Genomic DNA, 15610 nt, shown 5'->3' with positions numbered 1-15610 from the left:
ACAGGCCATCTCGGCCCTACAAGTCCGTGCCGAACAAATTTTTTTCCCCCTTAGTCCCACCTGCCTGCACTCATACCATAACCCTCCATTCCCGTCTCATCCATATGCCTATCCAATTTATTTTTAAATTATACCAATTAACCTGCCTCCACCACTTCCACTGGAAGCTCATTCCACACCGCTACCACTCTCTGAGTAAAGAAGTTCCCCCTCATATTACCCCTAAACTTCTGTCCCTTAATTCTGAAGTCATGTCCTCTTGTTTGAATCCTCCCTATTCTCAAAGGGAAAAGCTTGTCCACAATTCTCAAAGGGAAAGGTTTAGGTCATAGCCTCGGAATTAAAGGACGTTCCTTTAGGAAGGACATGAGAAGGAATGTCTTCCGTCAAAGGGTGGTGAATCTGTGGAATTCTTTGCCACAGAAGGTTGTGGAGGTCGTCAACAAATATTTTTAAGGCCGAGATGGATAGATTCTTGATTAGTATGGGTGTCAGCGGTTATGGGAAGAAGACATCTTCCCATAACCTTGTGTATATGGACCTGTGTCTGAAATAAAGCTTAATAAAAATAATAAAGACAGGAGAATGGGGTAGGAGGGAGAGATTGATCAGCCATGATTGAATGGCGGAGTAGACTTGAATGGCCTAATTCTGCTCCTATGATTTTTATGTCCACACTTATGATTTATATGTCCACACAGAATTTGACATCCTGAAGTGAACTAGCTTGCACTTGTCTGGATTAAATTATACCTGTCCCTGCTCCACCCAGCTGCCAGCTCACCAGGCCTGAGTGACTGGGCTGCCAGCCCAATAATCCATTTGGCCCACAATGTCCATACTAGCTGTAGATTAGTGACTCATGTTTTGAGTCATGCATTTTTAGTTACGCCCACTAGCTTGTCAGCATCATGGTCTGCTGCATTCCTTTAGTTTAAAGTGGAACTCTCAAGAGGGAAGTTGTGTTGCTTTGTACCTAATAAAGTCTATATATCATTATCTTGGTATTAGACCACTGTTATTGTAAGGACATGGTGTCAGAAGTGGGATGCGAACCCACGCCTCCAATTTGCTCTGAAAAACACTCCCTTCGGCCCACAACTTCCATACTAACGCTCCAGAACACCCATACTAACGGCCCACAACATCCATACTAATGCTTCCCCCCCCCCCCCCGGCCACCAATATTGGAATTGGTGGGGAAGTGGAATATTGCATTGGGAGACCAGCCCTCCTGTGTGAACATGGGACCCAACGAGTCCCACTTGGTCTAGTAACTATTAAAAGTCTGATCTTGTCTGTGTATAATCACATCTTCGCGAAAAAAAACGACTTGGTACCAGTAAAATGTTTACATATTCCGCTAGGCATTTTCCCCTGGAGGCCAAAAGCTACTTATCTGAAAATTTCATGCTCTATTTCTCGATTTATTACTGAAAATGTTAAAAAATATGACAAAACTTTGAATTTAAAAACTGCTGTCTTTCGCTGATGACGTCACAATGGGTCTGCTCCGCGCGCCATTCTTCCACACGCTGCAAGTGATGTCACCCCCGATCTCTCGGCTCCTCAGTTAGGCCCCTCTCCCGTCCCCCTAGCCGCTCCCTCAATAGACAATAGGTGCAGGAGGCGGCGATTCGACCCTTCGAACCAGCACCGCCATTCACTGTGATCATGGCTGATCATCCCCAATCAGTACCCGTTCCAACCTTCTCCCCATATCCACTAACTTTAAGAGCTCTATCTAGCTCTCCCTTGAAAGTAACCCCCAGCCTCCACAGCCCTCTGAGACAGAGAATTGCACACTCACAACTCTCTGTGTGAAAAGTTATTTCCTTGTCTCCGTTCACAATTGCTTACCCATTATTCTTCTAAATGTTCTAAATGGCATCCCTCTCTTCCCCCCCCCCCCCCCCCCCCCCCCCCCCCTCTTCCCCCCCCCTCCTCTTCCCCCTCTCCTCTGCTTCCCCACACCTCTCCTACCCTCTCTCTCTCCCCCCCCTCCCCCCTCCCTCCCTCTCCTCCCTCTCCTCCCTCCCTCTCTCCCCTCCCTCTCTCTCCCCCAGCCCCGCTCTCTCTCCCCCAGCCCCGCTCTCTCTCCCCCCCGGCCCCCGCTCTCTCTCTCCCCCCCCCGGCCTCGCTCTCCCTCTCTCCTCCCCCCATCAGATGGTGCTTCTGTTATCTTCAGTGATGGTTTTGAGTTTGTGTCCTGCCTTTGGGAAGTGTGTACATTCTCCTTGCGACCTTGTGGGTTTCCCCTGGATGCTTCTCTTTTCCCCTAAGACATGTTGGCAGGTTATGTGGCTGCTGAAAGTTACAGTTCATGTTGGCAAACGACAGAAAAAATCAAAAAGGAAAGGAAAAAATGCCACAGGGAAAATAAGAAGGGGGCAATACATGGGTTTGTTCCCTCGGAGCGATCATCGGTCTCATTTTGTGTCATAATAAATGTGCATGTATTTTGAACAATTTATGTTCTTGGATTTCTCCACAGCATTTCTTGGAAGTACATTTGCTTTCTACGAAATAATGGTTGATTTTTCCACCAACATTGCATTGTTGTTGTTGTCAATCTATGAAGGTACGTGCACACATTTTCTTTCCTGGCATGAAAATGATTATTGCATTACTCAGCAGGGTGGTTGGATTGGAATGAGTTTTTTTTTATTTTATTTATTTTTATTAGAAGCAATGTACGATCGTATAAACTATTGTATTTTGTGTAATACATTTTGTGTACAACTTCTTGTTTTAAATTTAACAATATAAAAATAATAGCCGCAAAAAAAGAAAGAAAGAAGAAGAGATTAGGGAAAGTAGTGATCTGTAGGCCCCAAAAGTTAACAATTGGTAATTTGTGGATAGATAGAAAGAAAGAGCCCATAGAGATGTAGAAAAAAAGAGAAGACCAGAAAGGAAGAGCAAAAAAAAGAAATATATTAAAAGAGAGAAGAAAAAAAAAGGGAAAAGAAAAATCGGAACAGAAAAGAAAAGGGATACACCTGCTTCATATCTTTCCACACCCCACACCTAGTTCTGAAATGGTTAATTACCAGAGTTATGCTGCACCATATTATACATGAAATAAATTGATGAAAGGAGGCCATAACATTTCAGACATATTTGTGATGCACATTTTCAGCGTTGGGGTCGGTGCATTTTTCCAAAATTTGAGTATAAGTTTTTTTGCCGTTATCAAACCATAGTTAAGGAAACAATTTTGAAATGAAGCTAGCACATTGTTCCGAAAATAATCAATTCTGTGTTAGGGTCCAATTTTATTTTAAATAGATTTGAGAAGATTTCAAAGATTTCTTTCCAAAATTTATGGAGTTTTATACAAAATACGAAGGAGTGTGCTATGGTTGCTTCTTGAGATAGACATTTATCACAGATGGGGGAGACATTTGGAAAAAATGTATTCAATTTGGTTTTCGAGTAATATAGTCTATGCAAGATTTTAAATTGGATTTCGATGTGTCTAACATTAATCGAGCATTTATGTACATATAGCAAATATTTATCCCATCTGTCTTTAGAAATTTTTATAGATAGTTCTTGTTCCCACTCTCTTCTTATAACATCTGACAAAGGTATCTCTATATTTAGAATAATATTATATAAGTACGATATTAAATTATTTACTTCCACCTTTCTATTCATGCCTTCATCTAGTAGATGTGACGCCAGAGTTTGATATTCTTGTGTATGTTTTTTCAAGTAATCTCGAATTTGCAGGTATCTAAAATATTGATTACTTTTCAAGTTTTATTTAAGTTGTAATTCTTTCCCAGTGAGTAAACGTTTTGTCGATAATAGATAGTTTAAACGACGGATTGTTAGCTATAGGCGAGAGAAGCAATAGGTTTCTTAATTTGAGAGTAAATTTTATTTGTCTCCAAATTCGTATTGTGCTATAGTTAATCTCTTGTATATTGTATTATTCAGTTTTATTGGGGAGAGGAGGATCGCTCCTTTGTTAAAAGGAGAACAATCCTCTCTCTCTCCATTACTATCCATTCTGCCTGTTGTGTTGGGTTGTCCAACCAATGAATTACATTTTTGATATATGCACTGCCCAGTAGTAATACAAAAATTTAGGGAGTGTAAGTCCACCAAATTCTTTGGGTTTGCATAGATGTTCTCTTTGGATTCTATGGGATTTATAGTCCCATGTAAAATTTGTAATGTGCAAATCAAGTTGTTTTTTTTTAATTTTAGGTAGGTATATTGGTATTGATTGAAATAAGCACAGAATTTGTGGAAGAAAAATCATTTTTATGGCATTTATTCTGCCTATTAAAGACATCGGAAGTGTTTTCGCTTTTGTTCCAGTTTATTCTATATCCTGAGAAGGAACCGGTTTAATAAGTTTGGTATGCTAATTTGCGATTTTGTAATGTATCACAGTACATAATCTGCATATATTGATATTTTATTATTAGAATGTTTAGTGTTATACCATGAATGTTCGGATGCATTCTTATATTGTCTGCTATTATCACAAGAGCAAATAGCAGGGGTGATAAAGCACAACCCTGTCTATTGCCCCTGGATAGTTGAAATTTCGGAGACAGTGTAGCGGCACCATACGTGGTGAATTAAAGGCCGGTTCAAAGAGTTATTTATTCAGTGGTGGTTGGTGCGCTAACTATAATATAATGTTGCTGTAGCTGAGCGAGGTTGTTCCCTCGTGCTCAGCTACCGGTTGTCTGCCCAAGATCTCGCGGTGAGAGACCTTTAGTACCAGGACACTCCCTCTATCCCATGATGTCACGTGCCCGCCCTTGTATCTCCTGTTGAGGGTTCGAGCATGAGTGGGCCATGTTTAGGCTGACGCCACAACAGTATGTTATTAATTAATATTCTAGCCGTAGGCTTGTCATATAATAATTTTATCCATGAGATAAAATTCACTCCCATTTGAAAATTTTGCAATACTTTAAAGGAGTATTCCCATTCCACTTGGTCGAATGCTTTTACTGTATCCAATTAAATCATTGATAAATCTTCTATTTTATGTGAATGCATTATATTGAAAAGACGTCTCAGATTATTGAATGAGTATAACCCCGTTTGATCCGGATTTATTAATTTACTAACGTATTTGCTTATTCCTCTTGCTAGAGTTTTCACTAGTATTTTCTGATCTGTATTTAACAGTGCAATAGCTCTATATGAACCAGGATTTTCTAAATCTTTACCTTTTTTAGGTATGTGTAATAGTTGATTCCGCTAATATTTCTGGTAATGTCTGTTCTTTGAACGCGTATGTGTAAAGTTTGTGTAAAAGTGGTGATATTATCTCACAAAATCTTTTATAGAATTCATTGCTAAACCCATCCGGTCCTGGCGTTTTACCATTCTCCAATGAATTGTTGTCTCTTCTATTTCTTGAATTGAAACTTGAGCTCCTATTTCCTCATGTTCCAGCAAATTGAGTTTTGGGAGGTTGCGGTTATCCAAAATATTTGTGAGTTTGATGCTGTCTGTTGATGTTTTGGATGTATATAAGTTTTGATAAAATTGAGCGAATCTTTTATTAATATCTTTAGGTAACGTTATCAATTCCCCTTTATCTGATTTAATTTTTGGAATCATATGATCCTTTTCCTGTTTTTTCAGTTGTTGTGCAAAGAGTTTATGTGGTTTATCCCCGAATTCGAAGTTTTCCTGTTTTGTGATTTGAAATAGTCTGATAACTCTTGCGGATAAAATTCTGTTCAGCTTAAATTTCAGTATTGTTATCTTATTGTGTTTATCAATAGTTGGGTCTTTTGCATTGTCTAAATCCGATTGTCTAATTTGTTCTTCTAATTGCAATTGTTCGGTCTTATCCTTTTTATTTTGAAAAGCTTGATATGAAATAACCGATCCTCTAATAAATGCCTTAAATGATTCCCATAGTAAGGAGGGTGATATACATGGGGTATCATTAGTCTGAAAGAAAAATTCCATCTGTTGTTTTAGATATGTACGATATGTATATGTTTAAAATTTGAGGGTCAAGTTCAAGTTCAAGTGAGTTTATTGTCATGTGTCCCTGTATAGGACAATGACATTCTTGCTTTGCTTAAGCACACAGAAAATAGGCATTTACTATAAAACAGATACATGTGTCCATATACCCTGATCTCAATATATACACACATGAGTAAATAACTGGTAAAGTGCAAATAACAGAAAGTGGTTGTTAATAATCAGAGTTTTGTCTGAGCCAGGTTTAATAGCCTGATGGCTGAGGGGAAGTAGCTATTCCTGAACCTGGTTGTTGCAGTCTTCAGGCTCCTGTACCTTCTACCTGAAGGTAGCAGGGAGATGAGTGTGTGGCCAGGATGGTGTGGGTCTTTGGTGATACTGCCAGCCTTTTTCAGGCAGCGACTGCGATAAATCCCCTCGATGGAAGGAAGGTCAGAGCCGATGATGGACTGGGCAGTGTTTACTACTTTTTGTAGGCTTTTCCTCTCCAGGGCGCACAAATTGCCGAACCAAGCCACGATGCAACCCGTCAGCATGCTCTCGACTGTGCAGCTGTAGAAGTTAGAGAGAGTCTTCCTTGACAATCCGACTCCGTAACCTTCTCAGGAAGTAGAGGCGCTGATGTGCTTTTTTGATAATTGCGTTAGTGTTCTCGGACCAGGAAAGATCTTCAGAGATGTGCACGCCCAGGAATTTGAAGTTCTTGACCCTTTCAACCATCGACCCGTTGATATAAATGGGGCTGTGGGTCCCCCTCCTACTCCTTCCAAAGTCTACAATCAGTTCCTTGGTTTTGCTGGTGTTGAGGGCCAGGTTATTGCGCTGGCACCATATGGACAGTTGCTCGATCTCTCTTCTGTACTCTGACTCATCCCCATCAGTGATACGCCCCACAATAGTGGTGTCGTCAGCGAACTTGATGATGGAGTTCGCACTGTGGTTCGCTACGCAGTCATGGGTATAGAGTGAGTACAGCAGGGGGCTGAGCACGCAGCCTTGAGGTGCTCCCGTGCTGATTGTTATCGAGGCTGACACATTTCCACCAATACGAACAGACTGTGGTCTGTGGACGAACCTCCAGAATGATTTTTTTATTGTCCATTCCTTCTATATAACCATATAACCATATAACAATTACAGCACGGAAACAGGCCATCTCGGCCCTATAAGTCCATGCCGAACAAATTTTTTCCCCTTAGTCCCACCTGCCTGCACTCGTACCATAACCCTCCATTCCCTTCTCATCCATATGCCTATCCAATTTATTTTTAAATGATACCAATGAACCTGCCTCCACCACCTTCCACTGGGAGCTCATTCCACACCGCCACCACTCTCTGCGTAAAGAAGTTCCCCCTCATATTACCCCTAAACTTATGTCCCTTAATTCTGAAGTCATGTCCTCTTGTTTGAATCTTCCCTATTCTCAAAGGGAAAAGCTTGTCCACATCAACTCTGTCTATCCCTCTCATCATTTTAAAGACCTCTATCAGGTCCCCCCTTAACCTTCTGCGCTCCAGAGAATAAAGACCTAACTTATTCGACCTATCTCTGTAACTTAGTTGTTGAAACCCAGGCAACATTCTAGTAAATCTCCTCTGTGCTCTCTCTATTTTTTTGACATCCTTCCTATAATTGGGTGACCAAAATTGTACACCATACTCCAGATTTGGTCTCACCAATGCCTTGTACAATTTTAACATTACATCCCAGCTTCTATACTCAATGCTCTGATTTATAAAGGCTAGCATACCAAAAGCTTTCTTTACCACCCTATCTATATGAGATTCCACCTTCAAGGAACTATGCACGGTTATACCCAGACCCCTCTGTTCAACTGTACTCTTCAATTCCCTACCATTTACCATGTACGTCCTATTTTGATTTGTCCTGCCAAGGTGTAGCACCTCACATTTATCAGCATTAAACTCCATCTGCCATCTTTCAGCCCATTTTTCCAAATGGCCTAAATCACTCTGTAGACTTTGGAAATCCTCTTCATCATCCAGATCATTGATGCACATGACAAACAACAAAGGACCCAACACAGATCCCTGAGGCACCCCACTACTCACCTGCCTCCAACCCGATAAACAGCCATCCACCATTACCCTCTGGCTTCTCCCATTCAGCCACTGTTGAATCCATCTTGCTATTCCTGCATTTATACCCAACAGTTGAACCTTCTTAACCAACCTTCCATGAGGAACCTTGTCAAAGGCCTTACTAAAGTCCATATAGACAACATCCACTGCTTTACCCTCGTCAATTTCCCTAGTAACCTCTTCAAAAAATTCAAGAAGATTAGTCAAACATGACCTTCCAGGCACAAATCCATGTTGACTGTTCCTAATCAGACCCTGTTTATCTAGATGCTTATATATATTATCTCTAAGTATCTTTTCCATTAATTTGCCCACCACTGAAGTCAAACTAACAGGTCTATAATTGCTAGGTTTACTCTTAGAACCCTTTTTAAACAATGGAACTACATGCGCAGTACGCCAATCCTCGGGGACTATTCCCGTTTCTAAAGACATTTGAAATATTTCTGTCATAGCCCCGGCTATTTCTACACTAACTTCCCTCAAATGTCCTAGGGAATATCCTGTCAGGACCTGGAGACTTATCCACTTTTATATTTTTCAAAAGTGTCAGTACTTCTTTTACTTTGAACCTCATAGTATCCATAGCTACTCTACTCGTTTCCCTTACCTCACATAATTCAATATCCTTCTCCTTGGTGAATACCGAAGAAAAAAAATTGTTCAATATCTCCCCCATCTCTTTTGGCTCTGCAGATAGCTGTCCACTCTGTCTCTCCAATGGACCAATTTTATCCCTCCTTATCCTTTTGCTATTAATATAGCTGTAGAAACCCTTTGGATTGACTTTCACCTTACTTGCCAAAGCAACCTCATATCTTCTTTTAGCTTTTCTAATTTCTTTCTTAAGATTCTTTTTACATTCCTTATACTCCTCAAGCACCTCATTTACTTCATGCTGCCTATAATTATTGTAGATCTCCCTCTTTTTTCCGAACGAGATGTCCAATTTCCCTTGAAAACCAGGGCTCTTTCCAATTTTTACTGTTTCCTTTCAACCGAACAGGAACATAAAGATTCTGTACTCTTAAAATTTCCCCTTTAAATGTCCTCCATTTCTCTTCTACATCTTTCCCATAAAACAAAAAGTCCCAGTTCACTCCTTTTAAATCATCTCGCATCGCATCAAAGTTAGCCTTTCTCCAATCAAAAATCTCAACCCTAGGTCCAGTTCGGACCCTCTCCATAATTATATTGTTTTATTCTAGTTTTTAAAAAAAAGTTTACGGGGAGTGATCCGAGATGATATTATTATGGTATTTAGGATTAGTTGTAAATTGAATTAATTTTGTGTCCACTACGAAATAATCAATGCGTGAGTAGGTTTTATGTACCATTGAGTAGAAGGATTATTCCCTTCCAGCTGGGTTTGCAATCCTCCATACATCTGTTATATTTGTGTTTTTTATGTATGTATTTAAAAGTTTATATTTAGCCTCTTTGGTTGTGCTGATTCATTCAGATAATGATCCAGGACGCAGTTGAAGTCTCCCCCGATTATCACATTTTGATAATTAAACTCAGAGATTATATTCAGGATTTTGTTAAAAAATTGAGGGTTATCAAAATTAGGCGCAAAAATATTTACCATAGTGAGTCAAGTAGAGTGTATCTCTCCTGTAACTATAACATACCTCCCCTCTTTGTCTACTATTGTATTCTTTGGTTTAAATGGTATGCCTTTGCGGATTATAATTGCCATGCCTCTAGATTTAGAGATATATGAGGAGTGATATATTTGACTGATCCAATTTGCCTTCAGTCTTGTCTGAGCTTGGGGTTTCAAATATGTTTCCTGTAAGAAGATTATATCGGCATTAAATGATTTTAATTTGGCAAGAATCTTACCTCTTTTGATTGGCTCATTAATACCCCTTATGTTCCATCTGCAGAACGTGATTCCTCCTATTTTCTTTTGCGTATCGTCTTGCATTATAAATTACTTTGGTACGTTTATCTCATATGGTGCAATTATTAATATGTCAGGCTTCTAGATGTTGGGTGGGTACTTGCATCTACTCGATTCTGTTGGCATATCCCTTTTGGATGTAGCCTTGAAGAAAAAAACAAAAAAGTGTAAAATGATATAAAAATAGTGATATTACAGTATCTTAAAAACAACAGGATACTGCAACAGTGAAACCATCGATTGGTGGTAGATACAATCTTGTGAACTTCCGTCGATGTTAATTCACATTAAGCTCCGCTCCTTTGAACAAATATTATAGGAAGGAAGAAGGGTCAGCTCGAGACCAGATGGTATATAGAGAAACATCAAACATATGAATTTACTTAAGTCTTCCAATAAACATATATTTACTATATACTGACAGTTATTGTATTAAACTTCATGATCATAACCCAGTGTCTTAAAATAATAACCTGCTTGTTAGAAGGGGTTAACCAAAATTACACTCTTAGCTGTTTGCCAATTGCCAGTTGTTTAAATCGCTTCACTTCCTGCTCATTTCATTCTTAGGTTACATTAAACATAACGAGGATTTACATTCCCAAATCAGTTACACATGTTTTAGTATATTAATATGGTATTAACATATATCAATCTATTTAACACGCCGTCGGTGTTCTCCAAATTCATTGATAAGTTCAGATAAACACACCCCCCTCCGGAGGAGTGAATCCTTGTTCGGTTATACTAATTCATTTTAGATTGATATAGCTAGGTTAGTTCAGTTATTTATGTGTTGGTATACGATCATGAAAGTCTTTTTTTTAGTAAAGTGTTACTTTCAACTCCCTTTAATTTAATTTTTCCATGTTCCGCGACTCCCTTTCATTTTTGAGTCTTTCATTCAAAGAGCGAGTTCGACCTTGGTTTAACATTCCAGAGTAGATAAAGTGTCTAGACTTTCGCCATCTTAACGAGGTCCTTTATAGTTTCAGTTATTTAAGAAGTCATATTTTCTCAGGTTCCCCTCTCCCGATATCTATGACAAAACAACCTGATAGCCGTGTTGTTTTACTTATCCATTGATCTCCTTTGTTAATTCTTGTGCATATTTGTATGCTTCTTCTAGATCAATAAAGACACGTTCTGAATTCTTATAAGTAATCCTCATTTTTGCAGGGTACATGAAGACATATCTTGGGTCCATAATTCCTTTCAGGATCAGTCTTGTCTTTGTAAACAGATCCTGTTTCTTAGCCACTTCTGCTGGGTAATCTCTGAAAAATCTAACAATTTCAGCTTCAAACATCAGATTCGTTCCGTATGGAATTTTTTTCATAATGTCTTCCAGAACAGAAATGTCATGAAATGTCACTATGATCTGTCTTGGAGGGGCTCCTGGCCTTGATTGAGCTCTTCGAACCCAGTGTGCAACATCTATTTTCAGTTTATCAGGCAGCTTGAATACTTTTTTAAGTAAGTTGGCAGTGAATTCCCGAGAATCCATTCCGGTCTCCTTTCCCTCTCTCACTCCAACTATCCTTAAGTTCTGCCATCTTGATCGGGCTTCCAAATCCAGGCATTTATCACTCATTTTGGCCAGTTGCCCCGAGACACTCTCTTGGTTTTTTCTCATTCTCTTCATCTCTTCAGACATTTCCTTCATCGCAGTTTCCATTTCTTTCATAGTACTGCTGTATGCTTTCGTGGTATGGAGAATATGTTCCAACTTTTCATTGCAGTCCTTTTCAACCCGTACGATTTCTGCACTTAAATCGGCCTCAACATCCTCAATATATTTCCTTAGAGTACCGATTTTGTCAATGATTTCTCGATTCCCGAGCTTCATATCTTTACTCGGGCTGGTATCCAGTGCAGAAATCTCCTCATGTAGCTTATCAGCAAAGTCTTTCGTTACCAAAGCTTTTATAGATTGTTCCATTGCTTTTTCATTTGTAGCAATTTCAGTAGCTAATCTTTGAGCTTCAGCTTCTTCTTCAGAACTTTCTGATGTTGTTTGTAGAGTTTTACCCAGCTCTTTAACACATTGTCTTGTAAGAGGTCTTATAGTAGGTCTTTGGGGAAGATTCCTCTTTTGCATGTAAAAGTACCGTTATTCCCCGTTATTTAGCGGCGATTTCTGATGATGTCACTTACGCGATGACAGGCATCTCGGTAAGTATTTTTAGATCGGTCCCGTCTTCCAACACGTCTTTTTTAACGATTTACTGCATTCGTCGAGAGCGGAGCTGAATGCTGCGCCTCTCACAGCTCCATGGCGCCACCGGAAGTCCGGAATGAGTATCTTAATAGGTATCTCAGTCGCTCAAACAATGACCATTTAACTGCACAGGGCCTGTACTCACTGGGGTTTAGAAGGATGAGGAGGAATCTCATTGAAACTTACCGAATAGTGAAATGCTTGGATGTGGATGTGGAGACTATGTTTCCACTAGTGGGAGAGTTTAGGACTCTCATAGCCTCATAATTAAAGGACGTTCCTTCAGGAAGGAGATGCAGAGGAATGTCTTTAGTCATAGGTTGGTGAATCTGTGGAATTCTTTCAGAAGGCTGTGGAGGCCAAGCTAATGGAATTTTTATTTTTTTTTAATTTTTATTAGAAGTCCAATAATTTACATTAATACACACCACATATATCTCATTACATTTGTTGTACCCCTTCATTTTTTGAACTTACAAAAGATAGAAATAAAAGAAGTAAGGAAACTGAGAAAGAGTTGTGAAGGTGCAGGAAAGTGTTGGGAAAAGAGAGCCCATTAGAAAAGGAGTTAGAGAAGAAAGTTAAGAAATAGACCCTAGAAAAGAAAGAAAGAAAGAGTAACAATCGCTCTATTATTTTTAAAAAACTCCGCAAAAAGGGATATACCAACCGTATTTTTCACCCCCCCATTACCAGATCCTGGCACCATTTGTTTTTTTAATTACTATTGCACCTTATGCTTGTAATAAGTCCATAAAGTCCATAAATTTTGGAAGTGGTCTGCTTTGCCTGATGGAAATTTTTATGGCAGAGATAGATAGATTCTTAATTGGTACGGGTGTCATTTACTCTGCCATGATTCAATGGCAGAGTAAATGGTGGGCCGGATGACCTAATTCTGCTACTATCACTTATTGCCTAATGACATAATGAGCTGCTTTACCTGGACCATTAGCATTCTCAGAACCCACAACCCCAGCCAGGGTCAAGGAAAGCTGCTGGAGGTTTAAACGTTAATGGCTAAGCACGACTGGTTCCATTCAGAGCTGCTGGCCATTGAAAGAGCTAATAGTCAAATCTAATAATCAAATCAAAAATTGAGTCATTCTTCTACAAAAGCATGGACTGGTAGAACAAAAGATGCCAAGTCTGAATGACTTTGTAAACTATATGGAACACAATATGGAGGACAGATTGTCTTTTCAATAAAGACATTAAGATGGCAGCCTGCAGTAATAACACGTGCTTCTTCAAGGCCATAAAGAAGCCAAGATTGAAAAAAATTGCTGACGCTCCAGAGATAAGTAATAACTTGTCATTGGAGGAGCTCAATTTAGACCCAGCTTTCCTATATTGTGAAAGGCCACAGAATCTTTCAGTCATGCCATATTCAGACTTGGCAGGAGTGTTTTACTGATAAGAAAAATGTATAATTGTGCTAACTCGCCTTTGTTCTTTGAGTGGGAGCCCGATGAGCATGTTTGTGCTCATTGTATCTCGCCAATTTTACTTCGGAGTCACGTGAGTGATTCCGTGAAGAACCCAGCAGGTACTGCGCATGCGCTTTATCGCACAGCTGTGCAACGCGGCCAGCGGGAGTCGGGCTAGCTCCCGCATCCAAGGAACGAGAGGTAAGTACTTACCTTAATCGGGCCTTGTGGTTTTTGCTCCAGGGGGAGCAAAGTAGAGAGGCATGGTGAGCGGCCCCCGTTTCGACTCCAGCGTGGAGCCGACAGTGGACGGGGAAAAAGCGCTACCCGGACCGCAAACGCTGCGGACCGCTGCAGGGAGCTGCGCTATACCGGTCCGCTGAACAGCTGTTTGGTAACAGCAGCGGACCGGCGGGAAGTTTAAAAAACCCGACCAGCAGCCCTGCAGACTCCTGACCAGGAGAATCACCGCCCGGGAACCGCCACAACGCCGCCTGGAAAACGGCAGGCAGCCTCTACATGCAGGTAAGAGAAAAATCTTCCCAATTTACAGGTTCTACAGGAGCCAACTTCCTCCAAAACTGGAACAGGTTGGAGAAGGCAAAATAAGTATGTCTGTCTCCCCAAGCCAGAGGAGGTCATGGAGTTCACCTCCAGGAGAAAAGGGGCACTGGCTGAATGCCAAGGGAGCTGACTCCTACCCCAGTGCTATTGCACTAGCCATCTCCCTTGTCGAGGGATTGATGCAACAGCGGAGTTTGAGCTATGCCTCCTCCAATTTAGCACACCCTTTTGCTCCCTCTTTTGAGGCTAGCTAAGGAGGCCAGGGCTGGGCTGGCTTAATCGCTGGGCAGGCGGACGAGAACAGCAGTATGCCAGGGGAGCAGGATCAGGAAGAGCTACTGGGTGTCGTGGGCCACTACATGGCTCCTCCACGCGACCATCTTCCCAACAAAAGTCCTGCAGGAGCAGGCCTTTCCAGAGGCAAATCCGCAGGCAGCTGGGTCAGCAGACTCGCAGACAAGCAGCGAATTCTACAGAAGGGTCAAGATGTTACCGCCTTTGCTCGCCTTTTCCACGGATTATACTCTCCCAGGATGAGACTATCCCATTGCACTACCAGGGGGCTGACGCCTAAGATGTTCCCAAATTTGGGATACTCGACTGAACAATGGTGCATATAGACCTGCCCGCAACCCCAAATATATGGGGCTATGCAAACCGCTGCTGCGGGAAGAGAGGCAGATAAACCTGTGCGCCTCATGAAGGCAGGCCATGGAACGAGCAGGACATCGCATCCAACACCCAGCTGGCAGCACCCCTCGGCATCCACCAGTGAATCAAACAAGGACTGGTGAAAGCCTGGCGACCGCTTCACTTTACCCCCAAAGTTCTTTTTAGACGGGGCCCAGAGCGGAGCCGTGGGAAGATGCGCCGCCCCACCGACAGCACCAGCATACCAGCAAACTACGCCTTCATGAAAAAACAACAAACATGGAGGTAGGTAGTCTGGTTCCTCCCGTTTACACTAAACAAGGGTGTTCTACTAACTGCGTGGGGGGGCATTTACACTTGTGGATAAAGCATGGGATGCTGTCACAAATAACTAAAATATACTCAACAGTCTTAGAGGATAAAAACGAATTCAAATTGGGCATATTACCGCCAGTTCAGCAATGCGCCCAAAGGGCATTTTCTCCCTCTAAGAAAAGAGAAGTGAGAAGGTCAAGCTGAACTAGAAAGGCTCATTACTAAAGGAGTAAACATGAGCCATTGGAATTTGTATCGAATATATTCACCAAAACTACAAAAGATGGTGAATGTAGCATCATCATTGATCTAATATCACTAAATAAATCTGTTGAGTATATACACTTTAAGATGGACATGGGTTCTTGTCACTGCCAGACATCTGATCTCCCTAGGATACCTATGGGGAGCATTGATATGGAAGATGCTAACTATC

General features: G+C 41.0%; 1 protein-coding gene across 1 annotated transcript in view; it reads left to right on the top strand.

Moving 5' to 3' along the window:
- Window positions 1–15610, top strand: part of LOC129715643 (matrix-remodeling-associated protein 5-like) — a 59340-nt gene that overhangs the window by 31403 nt on the left and 12327 nt on the right. The window contains exon 8 of the mRNA XM_055665505.1: window positions 2495–2581. Within this exon, the coding sequence (XP_055521480.1) occupies window positions 2495–2581 (87 nt within the window). The remainder of the gene's footprint in view (window positions 1–2494; window positions 2582–15610) is intronic.

The sequence above is a fragment of the Leucoraja erinacea genome, unplaced genomic scaffold (genome assembly GCF_028641065.1).
Source record: "Leucoraja erinacea ecotype New England unplaced genomic scaffold, Leri_hhj_1 Leri_128S, whole genome shotgun sequence".
Lineage (NCBI taxonomy): Eukaryota > Metazoa > Chordata > Chondrichthyes > Rajiformes > Rajidae > Leucoraja > Leucoraja erinaceus.
This window is presented reverse-complemented; position numbering and strand designations above follow the sequence as displayed.